Source organism: Lepisosteus platostomus, chromosome 11 (assembly GCF_059453375.1).
Source record: "Lepisosteus platostomus isolate fLepPlt1 chromosome 11, fLepPlt1.hap1, whole genome shotgun sequence".
Lineage (NCBI taxonomy): Eukaryota > Metazoa > Chordata > Actinopteri > Semionotiformes > Lepisosteidae > Lepisosteus > Lepisosteus platostomus.
In genome coordinates, this window is record NC_142621.1 from 38,363,783 (window position 1) to 38,387,305 (window position 23,523).

The 23,523-nt window shown below is 36.5% G+C and overlaps 1 protein-coding gene and 1 long non-coding RNA gene across 8 annotated transcripts in view; both read left to right on the top strand.

Annotated features, from left to right (window-relative positions):
- The window catches only part of LOC148652624 (uncharacterized), a 102,445-nt gene that overhangs the window by 73,492 nt on the left and 5,430 nt on the right, over nt 1-23,523 (top strand). The window lies entirely within an intron of this gene.
- The window catches only part of LOC148652625 (putative uncharacterized protein MYH16), an 86,077-nt gene that overhangs the window by 57,124 nt on the left and 5,430 nt on the right, over nt 1-23,523 (top strand). For all 7 annotated transcript variants that reach the window (XM_088599567.1, XM_088599568.1, XM_088599572.1 and 4 more), the window contains 14 exons: nt 2,235-2,321; nt 2,971-3,216; nt 4,523-4,640; nt 6,802-6,929; nt 8,418-8,614; nt 8,986-9,118; nt 11,126-11,342; nt 12,000-12,136; nt 13,819-13,922; nt 16,934-17,126; nt 18,925-19,128; nt 19,879-20,004; nt 20,986-21,156; nt 22,840-23,040. In XM_088599567.1, coding sequence (XP_088455693.1) covers nt 2,235-2,321; nt 2,971-3,216; nt 4,523-4,640; nt 6,802-6,929; nt 8,418-8,614; nt 8,986-9,118; nt 11,126-11,342; nt 12,000-12,136; nt 13,819-13,922; nt 16,934-17,126; nt 18,925-19,128; nt 19,879-20,004; nt 20,986-21,156; nt 22,840-23,040 — 2,262 coding nt within the window. The remainder of the gene's footprint in view (nt 1-2,234; nt 2,322-2,970; nt 3,217-4,522; nt 4,641-6,801; nt 6,930-8,417; nt 8,615-8,985; nt 9,119-11,125; nt 11,343-11,999; nt 12,137-13,818; nt 13,923-16,933; nt 17,127-18,924; nt 19,129-19,878; nt 20,005-20,985; nt 21,157-22,839; nt 23,041-23,523) is intronic.

Below are 23,523 nucleotides of genomic sequence, written 5' to 3' on the forward strand. Positions count from 1 at the left end.
AATTTTTCAGACTGATCTAGATCTTTTGTTATTGCAGTGTGCTTTGCAAGTTTTTCTTATACTATTTTTTTTTCTAGAGAAGGGTATTCACACTATTTCTGTGACACACAAAAAGCAAATGTTTAAAAGGAATAGACATAAAGACTTAATGAAGTGACTGTTTTTTTCTAAAAGATATAAATGCTAAATATTACTGCTGGGTTGTTACTGATATTCAGAGATAATGATGATAAACACCATACAAATGGTGTTTAGATGAAATGTGCTAGGCATCACATTATATTTAACATCAGGTACACAAACCATGACTTGAAGAACAACTTTGTACATAAATGTTTTGTATCCTTGAGCCTGTCATGGGAGAAACTAAAATTGCCACCTGTATTCTGCCAGTTGTTTTACACATTTCAGAAAACCTATTCAGTATTCTTGTGCCTTACAAACATTTGTAGACTCTTCCTATAGTGTCTTTCTGATAATACAAAATGATGCAAATTTTTCATCATATTTTTCATCTTAATATTTGAAGTTTACATGATAGCACCTTTGGCAGTTGAGTCTATGTTTGGGGAAGTCTCCACCAATAATGCAGACTGCCGTGCTGCAATTTTTGCCCATTCTTTTTTTGGTCAAACCCGATCAAGTTGCTTGGGTAGCACTTGTGGACACTTTCCACAGATTGCTTGAAATCCACTATCTTATTGACAGACGTTACAAAAATAGGCATGTTTATTCTGAAATCACATTAACTACTGTTATTGCATACAGATAGAGGTCAATAAACTAATTGTATAGTTCTTTAAGCTAATGTTGTACACCTAAATTAATTTAGTTTTGCCACAGCAAAAGGTTTAAATGCTTGCAATCCAATCATGACCTTTCCATTTTTCTCATGTATTAATTAAGGCTACCCAGTGGTGCAGTGGTTAACATTGCTGCCTCGTAGTACTGTGGCTCTAATTAAGATTCCTGGGGTATTATCTACTGTACATTGAATTTCCTCTGGGTGCTCTGGTTTCCTCCCAAAATCCAAAGACAAACTAGTAGGGTAATTTACATCTGGGTAAATAGGCCCTGGTGTGAGGATTTGCCCTTCAATGGACTGGCATCCTTTCCAGGGTGTATCCTGCCTTTGTGCCTGTTGTTTACCAGGATAGGCTCCAGCTTCTCTACAGCCCTGTATGGGATATAACAGATAAAAAATGAATGGATGGATTTATTATCCATTTATTCTTCTTTTTGATTTTTGCTTTGATTGTGTGGATTAGGTTGTGTATACTATGACGAATATTAATTGCTGTTTCAATGTGTCATGACCGCAAGTTTTAAAGCAACAGAATGTGAAAACAGTCCAAGAGTCTGAATACTTTCGTAAGACATTGTATTTGAAACTTTGAGAATGTACCACTGCTTACATCTGATAAGAACCAGACACTCACTTTCTTCTTTTGTTTTTCAGTTTAGGAGAACTTTTCAGTATGCTGTCAGGCTTGCGTCTGATTGTTATAAACAAAATAAGATTCAAGTCTTTTGATGTAAATCCAACAGAGCAATAGATTGCTGCTGCATACTGCTTTGGCTTGTTACAGGTCCACTGACATAAATGTTTTTTGTAAAGCATTTTTATTTTTGATGTAAAATGCTTTGTCAGGATATTCACAAAACATTGCTAGAGCGCAATTGGATGAATTTTAATTTCATACGTGACTGCAATTTCACTTTACAACGTAATTACAGGTTCAATGACTTGTTTGTTTTTCTTACAGCATTAATCGCTTAAATATTCAATGGTTTATGACATTACTGGTATCTGGTATCCCAAAACACAGATTTGCCCAGAAGACAGATGATTGATTCAGCACTGTATTACAGATGGTTTATTGCTTAAAAATGATAGCTTATTCATAGAGACCAGTTTCTGTTTTCTTTCAGATATTGTTCAATAGGTGCAGTCCTTTCTAGCTTAACTCTACTGCTTTTTATTTTATTGCTTGTAAATGTTTTTTTAGTGTACAGTTTTTTGGCTTGCTCATGAAAGTTCCTAGTATTTATTGTTTTTTCTATGTTAATGAAGCCATGAAAAAAGTTCCATGTGCAAAACAAATGTGTTGAATATTCTTATGTTGGCCATAGGTTTTTCATTTATTGGCAGTTCAACCTATGGTCACTACTCTCTATGTCTGTGATGAGGGACAGCTCCTGGGCTTGGTGTCACAGTGTCATGTATCTGTCAGGTGGAGAAACAGCGCTCTGATCTGACCAGGGAGCTTGATGACCTGACAGACAGATTGGAGGAGGCTGGAGGAGCCACTGCTTCCCAGGTGCTGTACTGCTGCTTTCGTTTACCAACTGCAGACAAATAAACGTGAATAATTTTTTTGCAGGAAGGAAAAAAATCTATGACAAGTGTTATTTCAAAGAGCAAGTTTCTGTTTGAAACTCCCTTCCCTTTCAAACCATTATTAAGTTCATGTTTTCATCCAAAGTGATGGACATTCTGTTGATTATCAATGAACTCCACAAAATTAGCAATGTATAAAAAGTGTTAAAACAACAATTAAAATAATTAATATAAATTAATAAAATGTAATGTAAGGATAAACTTAATTTTAGATCACAACTAAAGGAAACAGGTTCCGGGTGTCAAAATAAGGTACACTATGAACTTTATCTTAATCTGCAGTCCTCAAGAACCACAGGGCCTACATTTTGTGTTCCATTTAGTTTTGATGTATCCACAAGTTAAATTTGTTGAGGAAACTGAACATTTATGCGGGTAGTTAATTAAAAAAGCCCTTTTTAGCCAATTTGAAATAGAAGCTGTTGCCCTGCACTGCATCCTCAATTTCCCTTTGGGATCAATAAAGTCTTATCTATCTATCTATAACCTCTATACTGTGTAAACTAGGAGTGTGTCCTCTGTGTAAGAGTAAGAGTGTATCTTCTTCTGGGCACTGCTTTCCTCTTCAGATGGACATGAATAAGAAGCGAGAGGCTGAGTTGCTGCGCCTCCGGAGGGAGCTGGAGGAGACATCTCTGCAATCAGAAACCATGGCCTCATCCCTGCGCAAGAAGCATGCAGACATGGTAGTGGACATGACTGAGCAGTACGAGAGCCTGCAGAGAGTCCGTGCCAAGCTAGAGAAAGACAAGCAGAACATGAAGTTGGAAATTGAAGACCTGACTGCCACTGTTGAAAACATGCAGAAAGCCAAGGTCAAGTGTTCTTTAAAGATATTTACAGTCCTTCTTGTGTTGGACTGCCCTGTTCTTCTTCTGTTCTTTTTAAATCAAATCATTTGAAGTTTAACACCCACCTTAATTGCACTTAGCAGACATTGTGTGGTAGAAGCCCCACTAAGCAGCAGATAAGGTGAAGAACTCAGCAACCATCCACACCAGGCACTTTCCCTTGCAACAGAGCTCGTTGTATCACCTGACAGTACACATCTAACACCACACTCATTCAAGACCCCTCAGGACAATTCCGGATCACCCAGATGGCATCTTGTATCTCCAGCAACCTCATTTACTGTATCTCTTGCAATCAATGCCCAGCCATCTACATTGGAGAAACAGGAAGGAGACTCAGAGACTGCTTCAGAGAACATGTTAGGGCTTTGAAGATTAAAGATCTCTCCAAGCCCATTGTTTCTCATTTCACCTCTGACGGCCATGATCACACTAATCTCTCTGTCTGTGTTCTCAAAGACAGTTTTCCAAATTCATACATCAGAAAGACTACAGAAATGAAAATTATCCTGCAGTTAGGATCACACCTTCCCCCTTCTCTTAATGACAGACTACTTTTCTTCTAAATTCTCTCTATTCATTGTAGGTTTCATTTCACACCTCTCTACACCTATTCTGACTTCACACCTCTTGATTGGCCTCTCTTTCTGCCCCCTTCTCCCGCCTCTCGCTCCTCCTCTCTCCCAGCTTTTGTTCTCCTGCTACTTTACCTGTGCTTACTGCCTTGTCTTATTCACACCTGAAGAAGGCTCCACGGCAGAAATGTTGTGTTTTCTCTCTTCTTTTTTTCAGCATGGAATAAACCTATTACTTGTTCCTTTGCAGCCTATGCATGCTGACGCAGCTATCCACCTACATTTTTATTATTTTTTCCTTTCCATTCGCAAGCCCACTAACAAAAACAAGTTACAAAGATTCTTAAAACATTCTTGTGTACATATACTTATAGATATCTTACATTAAATTCTCACGTACTGTATGTACATTTTCACTAGAAATACAACTGAGATTTACAGTAGGCTGACCAGGTTCTGTAACACCAAAGTGAAATTTTGCCAGGACACTTGGGTTAACAAAACAGAGAACTTTAATAGAGCATGTGTCAATAGTAAGCATGTCTTTAAATTAGGTTATGGAGGATTTGTGTAAAAAACAAAAACTGTATTTCCAAACAAGTGATCTGGGAGAAGCAGAGAACTGTGGCATATAAAATGCTGCATTAGTCATATCAGGCAAATTTAATCAAACTACTGTTTTCTTTCTTTACTAGGCTTCGTGTGATATTCAAATACGAAAACTGGAAGATTATTTCTCAGAAGCAAGCTCTAGGAATGAGGAATTACAGAAGGCTTTGACAGAGCTGAATGTAGCCAAATCCCGGATAATAGGTACAGAAAATAAAAAAATGCATTTAAAAATATTTTGTTAGGTGTTCTACAGTACATGCTTTTGTATGGAGTATCAATTCCACACCACTGACATTTCAGACCATTTAATAATAAATCCATACCACTGTCAGAAAGCTTTAACCTCCTTAGCAGTCTGATGTATATGATGGGCTGGTTCTATGTGTGTAGACTCCTGGGAGACTGATTTACAGTACCAGCATGTGAATGCTGATCCATTGCTGTGTTGTCCGTGCATGTTCAGTAACCCAATTACTCACCCCTAGCCATGTTTACAAGCTCCTTTGCTTTATTAGAGGAAGACACATGATGGTGGTGAAAGATGTTTAAGCTCCTTTTGTGTTAAAGAACATGTGTTGGAAAAATTACAAACTGCTGAGAGTTTGAGCGTTTCATTTTGTGAAGTTTGTTAAGCCACTGTACTTCCTTATTTTTTGTTTCAGTTAGTTCTCTTATTTGAAGTTTGAGCTTTTGGAGAAATGCCATCATAAATGTTGTGTTGCTTTGTGCCACCAGAGCTGTATCGTGTTTTTTACAGGATTACCAGCAACAGACAGACCAGGTTTACTGTTGAGGGGGTAACAAAATCATAAAAAGAGATTCAGTCATTAAAATAAATAAACCTTTATTTACAGTGTCTTACAGTGAAGAGAAAAATTGAAAAATAAAAAGAAAATGTTTTTCTTATTATTTTCCATACAAGGATTGGCCTATAACTAGGTCCCAAATCCTTTCCCTGCAATACAATCCTCATAATCAAGAAAATACATTGAAATAAACGATTGCAAAAATAACAAAAACAAAATATGAGATATTTATATTATAATTAATATTACATTTATTATGTTTATAGACCAGGTTATGTACAAAATGTATATTCAGAAATCATATTCATACTTTGAAAAGCAGGTAATAGTAGCTACAGCTGATGCTGTTTAGAACTTCAATTGATAGATTAAAGCATTTAGTATTCATTGGTCCAGATGTTTAAATAATGGTTTCCAGACATGGTCAGAATCTGAGCATTTGCTTTGAAGTGTTGAGTCAAGTACTGTAACATTAGTCACATATTGTTTTAAGTTTTTAATGTCTGCAAAGTTATTTCCAAAATTTAGAGGATTATGTTTTTTAGTAACATAAGATGAATGTAAGGTTATTGGCCATTTGTCCTCCGTTGTGTTTCATTCAAGTGCAATTTAGCTCCTAATTCAGAAATGGTGTACTCTAACCTTCTCACCAGCCTCATCATGCCACTTATAAAACTAATCTCCTTTGTCCAGGCCCTCTAAAGAGTGATAAGAAAGGCTCTCTTGACATCAGCTGGAGCCCAATTATCTGTAACTAGTGCCAGATCTCTTCAGATTTCATTAGCACCACTTTGAAAAAAACATTATGAAAAATAGGAACAAGTAATAGTTTTATTCCATGCTGAAAAGAGAAGAAAGGAAATACGTTTTGTCTGTGGAGCCTTCTTCGGGTGTGTGGAAAAAAGTTGTGTTTCCTTTCTTCTCTTTTCAGCATGGAATAAACCAATGACTTGTTCCTTTGCAGCCTAAGCATGTTGACGCAGCCACCCACCTGAACCAGATTATGAAAAATATCCTTTTTGATACATTGGTATCCAGTATTAAATTTCTCTTGGTGATACAGAACTGTACATACTGTACTGTATGATCCTGTTGCCTTGGCCTTCTTAACTAAAGATGGCATCCATATACTGTACAGTACATGTCATCCTGCATGTTGACTTGCGTGTTTGACAGAGACCAATTGCGAAATATGGAATAAGTATTGCATCCCATCATGGCTATTGACTCATTTATGTACCCTTTGTTTTGGGAAAGTTTGATTCTGGGATATGAATCCAGGACAGGATATGAGTCTGGGATAGTCTCTGTGTATCAACAACTTTAACCAGTAATAAATGGCTTCATAGTTTTAGATGGATTTTATGTCTGACCTTCAACCACTCTCTGTTATCCTTTTATCAGTATAAACTGACAAAAATAAGTGTTTATGGCAAATATTCATAAATACTGGTTGATATCTTAGATTAAAGCAAATAACTTGATTTCAGATGAACCATTCCGATTCATATTTGGTAGTAACCTCACATTAAGTAAACCTCCATTCTTCTTTTAAGCTGAGAACAATGATCTTAGCCGACAGCTGGAAGAAACAGAAAACAGAGCGAGTCAGACCAACAGGACAAAGGTGCTGTTGGCTTCTCAGTGTGAAGATCTCAAGAAGCAACTTGAAGAAGAGTCCAAGGTACTGTATATGCAGTGTCTAATGTATAAACTTTCAGTTCTCCTTATTCCCGATGTCTTCCTGAACTGTCGACATACAATGAAGAATGTGAATACTGGGAAAAAAAAGATCTGAGAAGGGTAACACTTGTGGAAAATGTTCAAATTATGAAGTAAGCCTCAGAGATAGAAGCTTTTATAATGTCCTTCAAGCTGCAAGAATGAGAAATCGTGGATGCAGAAACCACAAATGAGGAAGAAATTTACTAAGGGTCATATATTTCTTTTCATAAATCTTCACAACACAGTTTGAAAACAATACTTTTTCACCATGTATTGGAAAAATGTGGGTCTGGCAGAGTACCTGGGACAACTACTGTGCATGTCTAAGTATGTTTTTGTACTCAAGCTACACAAGTCTAAGTATGTTAGTTTACTTAAGTCTGTGGTCCATCTCCCTCAGGGTTCATGAGGTGAGGTAGCACTATTTTGTTTCTTTTTAAAAACATTATTTTCAAACAAAGCAAAACATCTAAATTTATCATTTAGAAATGATTCATCTTAATTGACAAGTAGCAGAAAATGATGGTCTTAATAAATGACATGATTCTCCCTTAAATTCAAAAAGGGTGATGTGTGTACAGTAGATGCTTTTCACTGAATTTTAGATTTTCTGATTTCAATGAATGATCTGTCACGCCCTCTGCAGCCAGAGGGCGCTCCTTCTCTGTCCTGTCCCTAGTTTCCGGTCTGCTGTCCTTCCTGTCCCTCTCTTTCCCTTGGGCTATATATTTCCGGGTCTTGCACTCTGTCCTCGCTCAGCATTGACGTTCGGATGACCTGAGACCCGCCTAGCACCAGGGCACCCCATGTCCGCTCCCTGAGGGCATAGGTTTCTATATGGCATTCCTGAACTCTTTGCACTAATGAGCCCGGGCCTTTTTCCCGTCTCGCCGCTACGCATATGGGTCTTTTTCCGCTCTCCTGCTCCCCACGGTTAGTCCCTTTGGACGTCCGTGACATGATGTACTGATACTTTACCACAATTTAGTGTTCAAGATAGTGTTAGTGTTAGTGTTCAAGATAAGACATGTATTTCCCTTTCCTGATTCATCATCAGTCCTAATCCCTGATGAAACAGAAAACAGAAAATATCATCATAAATACAATGCTGTTTACTAAATTGCTGTGGGACATAATCTAACTATACTTGTATACATCCCTTTGTATAAGCATCTGTTATCATGCTTATACTATGTTAATAAGTCATTCTGCATCATATACATTCTGTTGTGGCATACTTCTATTTATGATTATTTAATTTCTCTTCATTGTTTGTTTAATGCTTATTTTTGTTAACTACAAGATATATCTGTAGTATTGCAGTTCTTTGTCTACATAAACAGTAGCAAAGTGGTTAAGCCATTATGATCTGTTTTGGTGCAAACATGGCTAAACCTGGTCATTGTTTGGGTGCAAACTGGAGTCGAGTATGGGATTTTTGTTTCAGGCCAAAAATTCCCTCAGCAGCAGTCTGTCCAGCCTGAAGCATGACTTTGAGATGCTGAAAGAGCAACTGGAGGAAGAGCAGGAGAGCAAGCTGGAGCTCCAGAGACTGGTGTCCAAGCTCAACAGTGAGGTCACCCACTGGAGAACACGCTATGAAGCTGATGCCATCCAGCGCACAGATGAACTGGAGGATGCAAAGTATGATGTAGCTGAGCAAAAGCTATGTTTTATAGTAAAAGTGATGCAACTGTACTTAACATGTAGTGTACTGTATTACAAAATAAATCTGACAAATCAAAAATATATTTTCTTCAATTTATGCTAATCCAGCTAAATTGCATCAGAAGAACCAGAAAATGGAGAAACAATGTATTAAATGTGAGTGGCTGCTATTCATAATTACCAAACTAAAGTGTAGTGAATTTTCCTGCAAAATTAAATGTAGTTTTTGATCACATTGTCTCATTTAAGTGAAATGAAGTTAATCTGAACTTTGTTCTCCAGTGTTATACTGTAGGTCAATACTTGTTCCATTTTCATTTTCATTTCTCTCTTTTTTATTTTCCCAGGAAAAAGCTATCCTCAAGGTTACAAGAGGCAGAAGAAGCAGTGGAGGCCACTCAGGCCAAATGCTCGAGCATGGAAAAGACCAAACAGAGATTACAAGGGGAAGTTGAGGACCTTAGCATTGACTTAGAAAAGGTAGGAGAAGCTCCATTAGGAAACAAAACTAGTGAAAAATTAAGGATTCATGTTTTTTTTTTACTTTTGAAAATAGCTAGAGAAATGCTTAGCTTTAAAAATTGATTGCAAACTGTTTCTAAAGGAGTACTGTAAGTAAAGCTCATTCTGAGCCAAGTCCCTCAACTGACTGGATCATATCCTTATTACTGTAATGTTAAACAGGCTGAGAGTAGATGACACCCCACAACAGAATATGGTTCATCATAGAGTTACTAGCAATTCTGGTTTCTATGTATACAGCTGGGTGAACTGATGTAGTCAGGATGTACAGAACCTTAATGAAGAACACAACTTGGTAGTCCTAACCAAGATTCACCATCATAGTCTACAAAATAAAAAATAATTCAAATGCTATAAAACTATCAAATTAAATATTTTGTATTTTTTACTTTGGCTATAGGAAGTATAAAATATTTCATGTGTTACTTTCATCCCACTAACCCATTCTAAATTTTCTATCACCACTTGGACTTTTTAGAGCATTGATGCATTACAAATATTGTTTATTATTATTAAAGAAGAATGTGTGTATTAAAATTTAAGAGACTATTGGGTTAATTACAATTTGCTCAATAATATGCTTTTTCCCCACAGCTTTTTAAAATTATTACACAGGATTAATCAATTTACAGAAAAACCTAAATATCGTCAATCTGTCATGTTTTTTTAATTGGCACTATATTTGAAATCAGTGACTGATTAGAAAATGAGCGGAGTTAACATATTTAAAAAAAAAACATTAGGAGGCATCGCTTGTGCACATTTGAATAGCACAAAGACAAACTTAATTTTTCCTTCATGCCTCTAGGTACAGTATCACAACTGACAAACTTCCCTGAGGGACTCTTCCATTAAGCGCATGAATAATTCAGACTCTGATAATTTGATTTTTCTCAGGATATATTTTTCTACTGACTATGATAACAAGCTGAAGTTCTTCTGACATGCTCATAATTCAATTTCTTTAATAAGTAACTCTTGCAGGTTGCCTGCATGAATACCAACTTGTTTTGATTTTTTTTTCGTTACGTGTCACATGACACTACGCCACTAATCCATTCTGGTGCCCAGAACATCCAAGAGAAAATGCAAAGCTAACATTTTCTTTCTAAAAAATGATAGAGAAAGATTCCACTAATGGTAGCTAGGTAGGCTGGTCCAACTGCAAGAAAAAGATATTGGCACTCTGTATGGAGCCCCTGCTTTCTCTTCCCTGGCATGATTTCATCCTATCCCAACTTGATATTTTTTACATGGAGCCCTCTGCTTGCATCCAAGGTGCTGAGGACAGGATGGTGGGGGCTTGGACTTGGTGGGAGACTCTGTGTAGGGTATTACTTATGGTGGGGTGTTGAAATGTTTTGTTCTTATTTGTTCTTTTTTCGGAAAAAGATCTGTTATTAATAAGACTTGATTTACAAAAAATAGTCATTAAACTTTACTACAAATAATGGATAGTGGACATATTCAGTTTCTGTGTCTGTCATCCGGTTTAACAGGCCAAATACTGCATCTTTGTGAGAAAGTAGAAAATGTTCCAGTCCCCTTATTTTTTACCATACAGTATATCCAAACTGAACAGAAAAAAACAATATTCTATGCACGCAATACAAACACCAAATGCTTTGATTCTTGTGATAGGCAGACATTCTATGAAACGGTCTTGTGGTCTGATTAAAGTTTTTATACAATACTTTTCACGGCAGACTTTATTATCAGACTGTTATTTCTGGCACTGTTGACTACTGACTATATTGTAAAAGCTACAACTAATGCCTTTTGTCTCTTCCTTTTCTTACCTGACATGCAGAGGCGTTGATGGAACTAATCTTTTTTTTATTGTAAACTCATGTCCGAAAGTACTAAATGTTTCAAAGCTGGAGTTGTAAATTTATTATAGACTTGTGTGTTGCTCATATTTTATATAGAAAAAATATCTAAAAATCTATTTGCTCTTCTTTTCAGGCTAATGCTACTGCAGCAGCTCTGGACAAGAAGCAGCGTGTGCTGGAGAAGCAGTTGTCAGACTGGCGTCAGAAATGTGAGGATATCCTGGCAGAGCTGGACAGCTGTCAGAAGGAGTGTCGCCAACATGCCACAGAACTCTTCAAACTGAAGACGTCCCATGAGGAGGCCATTGAGCAAATAGAAGCTTTGAAAAGGGAAAACAAAGCCTTTCAAGGTGAGTCTTATGAGATGTCTAAGAATCCCAAAAGTGGTTGTATACTGAACACATGCCATGATGGTCTATTCTCGCACAACAGACCGTGTTTTGTAGTAGATTTTAGGAAATGCTGGTAAGATATTTATCTTCATTTATTTAAACATACTGTACCATAATCCTATCCCTAAAAATTCATAAAACTGGATGGAACAGGATTAGATACAGTAGATGACCATTTCTTCTAATTTAGGGCTGCAGTGGAGCTGGAGCCTGTGCCAACAAGGGACGGGTGCAAGGCTACATCCTGGATGGGACACTAGTCCATCGCAAGCCATATAGACACAAACACAGACACACACCTAGGGCCAATTTCCCCAGAAACCAGTAATCCCACAGCTTTCTGAGTGTGAAAGAAACCAGAGCACCCTGAGGAAACCCATGTGAACAAAGGGAGAACATACAGTACAAACTTCATGCGTATAGCATTCTAATAGCAAAGCTAACCACTACACCACCATGCCACCCAGATATCTAAACATAAAACAATATAATGATATCTGTGTTTTGTGGCTTCATATAATCTTTTAACTCTCCCATACTATTTTGCGAATTTAATCATAAAACATCATACTTTTTGATATATTAAATTTGAATACCATGTTTTGTTCATTTTAGAAGAGATAGCTGATCTAACAGATCAGCTCGGCGAGGGAGGAAAAAGTGTTCATGAGCTCCAAAAATCAAAAAAAAAGCTGGAAATGGAGAAAGAAGAATTGCAGGCTTCACTGGAGGAGTCTGAGGCTGCTCTGGAGGTACTGCAACATTGATTTCATATCATAATAATCAATTGGGTCTTAGATTCAGAGACCTTCTATAGTACCAGTAGGTTTAAGTTTAACCCTTTGAATCTAGAAAGTTTATCCAATACATACTGAGCCCTGTAATTTTAAAATGAGAGTCTTTACTTGGAGATAATAACAAAATAGAGCACACACAAGTACATTCAGGAAAAGCGTTCTGAAAAAGGCATTTACAGTATACAACCAGTATGGCTTCGTGTGTATAAATCCCAGAGAGGGGATTAATTCGCCTGTCTCCCAAGCATTCTCTAGTCTTGTTTTGGAAGAACTGTGGTAACCTTTCCAATTAGCAGTGAACATCACTATGTCAAAATGCCCATCTCCTGCTGCTGGAGAATTCAAACCTCTTGGGCGTCCTAGAGAATTACATCACTATGGCAGACTCATGCCACATAAACCCTGTTACAGTACATCAGTAGAAGTGCTATGGGACAGTTCCACATTTTGGTGTTAATTGTGAGATTGTAAATGGTAGCTTTGTTTTGGACTAGCATATTCTTTCAGTTCTGTTACACATTGTCTTGTTCTTGAAACACTGCAAACTCAAGGTAACATTTAAGAATTTATTGATCTTATGTTTTGCTTGTTGTACTCACTTTCTTCAGATTTTGAATGCTCAGTGCTTTTTACAAGTTTCATTTAATTGGATGTTTTATTGCAGTTAAGACTGGATTCTCAAATCTGTTTTTAGAGTACAGTATGCAAGGTTTTCCCAGTTGCATAGAAAATGCTGATAAGCATTTTCACTAACAGTTTAAATAAAAAAAAATACTGAGCTCACTTCACTTGACTTTATTTGTACCCCCAAGGCTGATTATCTTAGAAAACCTGTAAGGAGGGCAGTGTTAGTTCTGCATGCTTGTATTGCCAAAAGTATTTTTTTGTCTAAAAAATGTGTCAAGTGAATGCTATTTTATCTATCTTCTATAGATGGTTAACCATCTATCTTCTATAGGTATTTTAACCATCTATCTTTAACCATCTATCTTCTAGAACTACAGCATCTAGCAGAAATTCCTTAGACATAGTTCCATGCACCTAAGACTGTAGAAATATTTTTTAACATTTACTTTTTCACTACAATGTACTGTAACACAGAGAAAAGCTGCTGGTTGCTGCTGTCTGTGCAGTTGTGTCCATGTTCATTTACAAGGCTTTCCTAAATACTGACAATATTTTTAGTGTTAAAAAATACAGTTGGATTTACAGTATGTATACATCCTACTGGAGTAAAACTATGGCTGTTACAGTCCATTTCTTCTCATTTTACATCTCATATTCATATTTTTATGACCATTCTGCCAGCCTCATCATTTCAGAATCTATATTCATTATTTCACCAACTCACTTTATTATCTAAGTATTCACATTATAGGTTCTATATTCAAGTCTTACATGTGATAATAGCTCTTGTTCATTAAGCTGTTTCATTAAGCTAATGCTGTTTATGGTTACAGAAAAGTACAGAAAAGTTACAGTCAGTTACAGAAAAGCACAAGACCATTAAAGACAGATGTGTACTGTTGTCCTAGACGTGTGACCATCAGTCAGATGTTATATGAGGAGCAGCTGAAATGGGACAATGAACAGAATTTATCTAATGGATTACTGTTTACCTTCATCCTATTTCTCAGGCTGAAGAAACCAAGGTAATGCGTCTGCAGCTGGAACTGACACAGGCAAAGGCAGACGTAGATCGGAGACTCCAAGAAAAAGAGGAAGAGTTTGAAGGAACTAGGTAGTTAATTCCTTATACTTATTATAGCACTTACATACTAAAACTAAACATGCAGTTTGAAAGCTGGGTTCAGCCAAAGAGCATAATCTACCACAGATTTATATTGTAGCTGTCTATTTATCTTTCATAACATTTTAAAAGAATATATACTGTATATATATATATTCCAGATGAGGAGAGGGATTAGAGGTTATATAAAACACATACGTACTTCACATATGTTTTTAATGGGTTTATAGTGGAGTTGAAAACTGTTACATAAATCCTTATTAATATCAATTTAAATGTCTGTAAACGAAGATTAAATGTATTGCGTTGATTTGGTACTAATACAAGTTTGTTTTTTCCAAGAACGCATAGTAAATTTAGCGTGATGAAAAAAATATTTTATACAGTAGAATGGCCCAAAGTATTTTCATATACTGTACAGTGCATTCCAAAAGTATTGGCACTTTGCTTAACCATCATGCAGTTTATATTTGTGATCATACGAAGCAATTTATGTCTGTGATCATGAGATTTATATAAATGGTAAGAACAGTATAGCATGCACTTTTTGGGGGGGTAAATTCACATACTGTACAGTACCGTATATGTTTGATCATAAAACACAAACATACTGCATGTTCAACCCAGTGATACAGTATCATGTATACATTCACACATTCACATTAAGTCATTTTCAGTGCATAAAAGTCAGTATTTGATTGCATATCCCCTTGAGGCAATAACAGCAACCCATTCATCTGACCAAAATCTGTGTAATCATTTGAGACGCTCTGCTGCAGCCACTTTGAATTCTTACTTATTTGGGGGGAGTTCTGACTTCATTTTATGTGTCAGAAGGAATAATACTTGCTCATCTGGATAAATTTGGAATCTTGGCCAATCTAAGATTTTCCACTTTTCCCCCATAAAAACTCCTTCATTGCATTGCCTGTATGCTTTGGCTCATTGTTATGCTACACGGAGAAGCTCCATTTGTATGGAAGCATTTTCTACATCATCATCCATCATTAATAGATCATCAATAAAAATGAGTGAACCAATTTCATAGTCAAACATGTATTTCCATGCTGGGGCGTTATCACCATTATATTTTTAAATGTATTTGTTAGTAAAAAGATGAGCTGGGACAGTTCTGGAATGATTTTATTGATAGATGAAACCACAATAAACTTTTACTTAAGTGCTGGAAATGCTAAATTATGGATGTAAAAGGAACTGCAGAGGAGACCTGTTGCTCCAAAGAACACCACTCATCTATAAAGCATGGCCTTGCTGGGCAAGAATGGTTATCTCAACAACTGGCCCTCACATCATTAGTTTACTGAGTTATCAATGAAAACATAGATAGTTACTGTACAATGAAAATGCAATATCTGCATTTTACATAAGTAACTAATTGGGCACGTACTGTACATCATGTTATTTATTCTAAAAAGTGAGTAAATGTGGATTTTGAGTTGTTTGTGGATTGCTCAGGCAGTATTGTTCCTTGGGATAAAACATGCTAAGATTATATCATGCAATTTCCTAGCATACAGGATCTAGGATTAAATTAATGAATACAGAATTTTGCTGTTTCTAGTAATCCACATAAGACCAAATTTGCTCTACTCTATGTTGATTATAGCCCAATGCCAGTTTTTCCATATTGATCTGTATGCATCTACAGATGCAAAAAAAGTACAAGCATCTCGGTACTTATGGAAAGCATCATTCTTAGCTCAGAAGGCTTAAGTGATAAAAGTAACATTTAGGTTTTAAAGAATATACAGTAATTCTGTGGTATTACAGATATGTTATGGAGCGTATGTTTATCATACAGTGACCTGATATGTTCTGAACTCAGAACAAAGTTGCTTAATATTCTGAATTCAAAGTAGTTGCATTTATTGAATCTTTCTTCTGATTTCAGTTATTAATTAGAATTATGCCAATACTTTTAAAAGCATTTCACAGTCTTTGACTATCTGCTTAGTTTTGGTTTAACACTGGCTCCTTCTTTTTTCCTGTTTGCCTGCTGTTCCCAATGCAAGGAAATTGTTCTCTTTTATGGTGAGCTCATAATTCTATAGCATTTGGGAATGTTTTTTTTTTGTGGATCGCTGTCACTCACTGGCACTTGGGCTCAGGGCGATCATATAGTATATAAAAAACGACATCATCAACATTTAATTCTCTTTCTCTGTAAATAAATTGTACACAATCCACATAGAATGAATGTTGTGGAATAAAAAATGAATATAATGATTGTGTTAAAAAATCATAGACTGCAGTTATCTTGTTTTAAATTATCATGATTTTTAGATATTTAAAATTGAAATATACAAAAAACTGAATTAATGCACGTCAAACAATTATTTTATATCAGAAATACATGTTTTTCTTTAAATCAACTGTACTACATATAGTACATTATTTTGTGTACTTACCCTTTCTCAAATCATTGTTACAGTATGTACAGTGTTACAATTGATAAGGAATACCTAATTATGATGGTTAAAAATAGCAGGGAACATAAAGTTTGCATGTTGTTTTAAATATAAAAATAAAACGATGTTTCATTCCAAAATACATTTCATAGATTACTTGGAGTACTGCTTTACTCCAAGCAGTATGATGAAATTGTAATAAGCAGTTCAGGAAATTATAAGGTATCCTGACTATTTAAATCCTGTACCCCTAACATTTACAGTGTGTCTTCAACTTCACATTGTGACTATACCCATTCAGCATTGGAAGCTTTTGGGAAAAAATATATGAAAATTACTTTGCAATACCTATGCTGCCTTGTCTAGAGCTGAGTACAGTTTACAAGAATTCCAGACATTGTTATAAATCAACCATTTCTTTTATTTAACCACAGTATAATCTCCTGTAACTGATGGTCTTTACCCTGCCATTGTCGTGCCATGACATTCATGGACGCCAATATGCCCTCTAAAATAGGTATATCAGTGTTTGGAGGAGCTAATGGCTCTTTGTTGTACTTCTCTACCGCTCAGAAAGAGCCACCAAAGAGCATTGGAGTCCCTGCAGGCTAGCTTAGACACCGAGTTAAAAGGACGCACAGAGGCAGTGCGCATGAAGAAGAAACTGGAAGGGGATGTCAATGAGCTGGAGATCCAACTGGACCTGGTTACCAAGAACAATGCAGAGCTGCTGAAGACCACTAAGAAAATGCAGCAGCAGATAAAGGTAAATTGACATTCAGTACAGGGCATGTGTGAGCAGGTGTGTCCCAGCATGTTGCTAGGAAAGTCATTACCGAAGTGTACTAATTAGCACTATCTGCCTGTTTACTTTTTCTTATTTATCACACATGCCAGAGCTCACTTGTTGCTGGATCTCTGGACTAGAATTTACACATTAATGATGATAGTAGACACTGCTCTGTAGGTGGTACCATCCTTCAGAAAAGACATTAATGCAAGGTCCTGATTACTTTGTCTTTAATTAGCCTATTGCACAGTTTAGGACATTGAACACAAAACTGACATATCTAACAACATATTTGTATTATAGGAGCATTCAAGTGAGCATGGTCTTTGTTTCTTGTTTGCCAAAACACATCCCATCAAAACACTTAATACTTCTCTGTCCAGAGTTAATAATATTCTGATATTCTGCTTATGTTATTAGCTATGTTATTGGTTGTCAGGCAGCTCATCAAGAAACACCCACAAAGTGACACAATTTTAGTGTCTGAAATTTGGTATGAACACAATTGCTCTGGAGAAGAAAATCATACATCAAGCATCTAGAAATGAAGATGTTTTAGCTACAGAAGCTGCTGTACAGTTTGTAATAACAGATATCTTATTAAATGTAAATGTTATTAAATATTTATTTTAATACCAATCTGTCACTGACAAAGCAGAAACAATGGAGCAACTTTGATATATTAATAAGAAGCAGTAGTGGTTCATTACACTGGTTGCCACATTCAATTTAGTAAAGAATTCTATAAACACATGGTATTTTAATTGCTAGCTCAGGCTTTTGCATACCATAGTTTAGTTTCAGCATTTATACTATTTACATTTTTTACAACATTAGACTGCCATCTGCTGGATTAATAGGGATATTACTCAAGTGAAGTACAGTAAAGACAGTGCTGCTCAGCATGGTCATCTTACAGTACTGTATATTCAAACTGTCCTCTATACTGTGTCTAAAATATAATTTAATCAAATCTTTAGTGATCCTGTTATAATTTTAAAAAAATGTTTATGTTATTAAAAAAATCCAACCTTTTTAAATTCAAAGTCCATAAAGTACAATTTTAGAATGAAACAGAACTAGGACTCAATGTTCCCTTAGGTTATTGTCAAATCCTGATTGTATTAATTTGACAAAAACAATCAATCAATTGTTAGTTTCCAATAGGAGAAGAGGCATTTGCATGGAGACTACAATCTGAATTAGTCTACTTCAGAACTCTTTGGCATTGTCAGTAGCAGTTGTTGCTGATCCATACACCTCTACATATTACCTCAAAGCTAAATGAAATCTTTCCAACCAAAGACATTGTGGTTTTTCAAGTGACCCTGGAGGGTTTTCCATACTGTAGATTTGATTATGATTGGGCGGCACAGTGGCAGCGAGGCAGAGTGGTTACCTCACAGGATTGCCGCAGCACAGGGGACCTGGATGCAGTTCCAGACCTGGGCTGCTGTCTGTGTGAAGTTTGTATTGTGTATTGTGTTTGCATGGGTTTCCTCTGGATGCTCCAGTTTCCTCCCATGGTCCAAAGACATTTTGGCAGGTTAATTGGCTTCTGGGAAAACTGGCCCTGGTGTGAGTGTGTGAGTGTTTGTTTCTGTGTGTGTCCTGTGATGTAATGGTGTCCTATCCAAGGTGTCACCTGTTGCTTTCCAAGATAGGCTCTGGTTCCCCTAAGAACCTGAATTGAATGGATGGATGGATTAAAATTGGAAATGTGTCATCCTTTAATAGTACACGACTGACTTTTAAAAGTGTTTTGTCTCCTCAGGACATGCAGGCACAGATAGAGGAAGACTCCAGGCATCACGAGGAGCTTAGGGAGCAGCACAACCTGATGGAGCGCCGCTGTAACCTTCTTGCCACTGAGGCTGAAGAATCCCGCACCAGCCTGGATGCCACAGAACGAGCCCGCAAAACCCTGGAGCAGGAACTAATTGAAATGACTGAGAAATACAATGAAATTAACAGTCAGGTGAGAGGAAGCTTCTGTAGGAAAAAAAATGTCCTTACTTCATCTACTGCATGAAACGTACATTAAGGTAGTTGAAAGAAAAGGTGCTTTTGAAATATTATAGTAGCATCAGCTTTGTTTGGTATTAGAACTCACATTCCAGTCAGCAAAGCAGAAAGAAGATAGTGATTGATAAGATTAGCATCTGAAGCACTGATCTGAATACTACGTGTGATATATGAAGATGAATTTTATTAACAGATGCAAGAATCTGCTGAATTTCATTTTTTAGTGTGATTTGTATCCCTCTGAAGCTGGTGGGCATGTAGACAATTTCATCTTTGTTTTAGTAGCTTTGTTTTTTTTAACTTTTTGATTAATCTTCGTATGAGTACACTGCAGATGATGTTTTTGTTAAGCACATATTAACTAAACGTTCAGAATATATTTAACACAAAATCTGAGCATTAGGTATGCAGAAAACTGTTGTTAAAGTATGACAATATCTACTGTCTATTGTTTATTTTTTCTATATCCTATGTAAACTATTTTTAGTTATTTTATATGAATACATTTTATTTATAATGTACACCCTTAACTACACAAAAGTTAAGGCAGACCCTTAACTACACAAAAGCTCATTGTTAAGACTAAAGAAGAGATGTATCCTTAAATAGAGTGTGAAATATTATAGAGTGCAAAATATTCTGCACACTATTCAAGCAAACACACCTATTATGTGTGATACTGTATGTCTTGCCTACAATACAGTTCCAGTCAGTGACCTGTCTGAAACGAAAGCTGGAAGCTGACCTGCAGCAGTTTACCACAGAGCATGAAGAATTACACAGTGAGATCAGAACCGCAGATGAAAAAGCTAAAAAGGCCACATGTGAGGTACTGTATGTCTACAGATTTAATATAATGAATCCTCCATAATGCCTTTTTGTTTGGGCCATGAATGATTTCAGTTAGCTAACTAGCATGACATGTTTAGATGACTATAGCAAAATATTAAGTAATCTCATCAATTCCATATCCAAGAGAATAGATAGGTTTGACTGTAACAAACTCTATCGTGTTCACTTTTCAAATGCTTTGGGAGTTTCCTTCTGCCTTTGAAAAACTGTTGGGTAGATATTTGCATGTCCTCTGTAGAAGTAATCAGAACACAAATTCTTTATGGAGGTGTGATCATTTTTAGCCTTACAGATTTCAAAAGCAAGGAGGGACACTTGAATCTCAGAACCCATATGATCTAGGAATAAAAGCAAATGGAAAGTTATGTACAGTAGCATTCACGATTGGTGATATCCTTCCTAGAGTGGTTTCACACATCATTACTTTCATCAACATACTGTATCATGATGAATATCATTTGTTTATTATTTAAGAACATAGAAATGGTTGCAAATGAGAGGGAGCCATTTGGCCTTTCCAGCCTGTTTGGTATTCAGTATTTTATTAATCCAAGGGTCAAGGATTATTAATCCATCTGTTTCTTGAAAGAAGCGAGGTACTGTATCATCTTCAAAAATATAGCTGAGTAGAACTCACACAACTCTTTGCATAAAGAGCGTGTATTGTGTTGTGTATACATAGATAACCCCAAAGAGGTGCCTTTTAGCCTGCATCCATTATTCTCAGAATAGTCCAGGAGGATTTTACTTAGTATAATTAATGTTTTTCCATGGCCATCTTATAAATATATTAATTGCATATTGTGTTCTTGTCATTGTCGTCAAAGGTTAATTAACCTTAGTCTCTGCTGGCCAAAGTTCAGTTTGGGTAAAAGAGTTGGCCCTGTACAGTACATCACTTGCTGTGGTCCATTAACAGCAGAAAATAATCTTTTAATTGCAATGGTTCTTATTGTAGGCTGCCAGAGTGGCAGAGGAGTTGCGCCATGAGCAGGAACACACTTTGCACCTGGAGAGAGTGAAGAAGGGCCTGGAGGCTCAGATCAAGGACATGACTGCCCGACTCGACGAGGCTGAGCAGCTGGCACTGAAGGGTGGCAAGAAAATCATACAGAAACTAGAAGCAAGAGTAGGTATTTTAATGTGCTGATGTGCAATACTCTTCTATAGCAGACTCTATTCACCACACATACTGTAAATCATGTGCTAAGGATAACATATATGAATCATGTTAAATAGTAAGAATGCTTGTGTGAAAAGAGAAGAGCACATGATGCATTCTTAACTTCATTATGTGGTGATTTTGCATGCTTGTTTTTACCACAGTTCCCTTATGAAACACTTCACATGAATGCGGTGATGTGCTGTTTCATACTTATTGTTCATGCCTGTACTGGTGAGATGAACTGAGAATTGCTTTTTATGATAACCACAACACATTGACTTTCTTCAGCTGTGGGTATTAGATAAAAGTCATAACCACAGTTCATGCTCAAGATATAACTGAACAAACCTTGAAAAAGGCAGTGACTGTGAAAGGATTTGTGGTGATACTGAGCTTTTACTGTATGTGCCACAGTATTTCAATAGAAACTGGAAGCAGTGTATAGAGTTCTGTTTTATGATAATAAATAGGAAAAAGGATGAGTAGTATGGTCATGGAATTCCTTTAAAATTAAAAACCTCCTTCTCTGGTGCATAGTCATATTGTGTGAGAAGTCAGTCATGTTTAATTGATTTTCAATGAGTTGTTGATAAAATAGAAAATATTTTTCATATTTTCATTGAGTTTTAATTATATGTCTATTTTTAATTAACAGTATTTGGAGTATTTCATGATTGTCACTTTGCATTTTACATACTGTCTCAAGCAATTTCTGAAATCAGAAACCATGAAAAGCAGAGTTAAATATATTCATAGAGGTAAATGATTTATTGTAGTGACATTATTAAACATTTTGAAAAATAAGTATAAGATAGAGTGTGGATTGTAACTGTAATGAGTTCTGAAAATTTAGATGAGTAAATTTAACATTTATTTTATCATAAAGTTAAAGATGTGCTGTACACACATGATAGGTTAGCATCTACTGTATCTCTGTCCCTAACAATGACAAATAAAAAGGCAAACTTTTAATTAAATCATACTGCAGAATAGCAAATAAATGAATATTAATATTTATGTCTCCTGTGTAATGTACTGTGTATTGATATTCCAGTTTCACCAAGAAAACATTGGAAATAGTTGTTAGGAAATTAAGTTTTATTAGGCATAGCTTTGGTAAAATCTTTTTTTATTGATTAACCCACTTTCTCTGATTTGCACACAATCTCTAGTAAAGTGGCCATACATGTAGCTGAGAGCAGTAGTTTAAAGTGCCTCACTGTACATTAGTTCTCTACATATCTACTGTATATCTGCACTTTTACTTGTATTTCTCAGTCTCAGTATTAAACTCATCTGAATACAAACAATTTTAAGATAAGAGTCTTTTCACATACCCCAGCTTGCTCTCCATGAGAAATACAGGCACAGAGACAGGGAGAGAGAAGCTTGGGGTCAGAGCACATGGTCAGCTATTTATACAGTGTCCCTGGAGGCCCTTGCTCAGGGGACCAACAGAATAGGATTCCTCTGCTGGCCTCAGGATTTGAACCTACAACCTTCCAGCCACAGGCACCGATCTTTAGCCACAGAACCACCACTCCACCCTCCATTTTCAGTGCATCACAAAGAATGTGACACTCTGGTGGATCCTACTTAAGTATTCTTCTCAGTGTGTGCAGGCACTTGCATTCTGCTCTTTTTCAGGTGAAGGAGTTAGAGATGGAGCTGGACTCTGAGCAGAAGCGGCATGCTGAGACTGTGAAGACGCTGCGCAAGAATGAGCGGCGCTTGAAGGAACTGGTGTTTCAGTCCGAGGAAGACCAGAAGAACCAGCAGAGGATGCAGGAGCTGGTAGAGAGGCTCCAGAACAAGATGAAGGCCTACAAGAGACAAGTAGAGGAAGCGGTACTGTACTGATTTTTGGCATGAGAATGAGTTTTGCTGCCATGGTGTTTGCACTTTTGGTAAAATCAAGCTCTTTTGCCATGAATTAATGGACTCCTATGGTATCTTGGGGATCTTGAGACCCATGTATGCTTAGTGACATATTACAGTATATGTAGTATTGTCCATTGTAACTTTTCATTCTATCCCATCTATTTGTCTTTAATATGTATTTAATATTTAGATACTTTAAACAATGTATCTAAACAATCTGGAGATTACAAGTGTAGTGCCAGAAAACACAGCATCAGCTGATCTTTTGTGTGTTGAAAGTCGTCTTTATTCATATGCATATGGAAGTCTTGCATCGTGTGGCACAAGACTTAAAAATCAACGTTTACAGTGCTCCTTTATATAGTGGAACAAACAATACAATATACAATCCCACACGACTCTCTGCTTGCATTGTGGCTATATATGGTAATTCTCAAAAGCTGACCATTA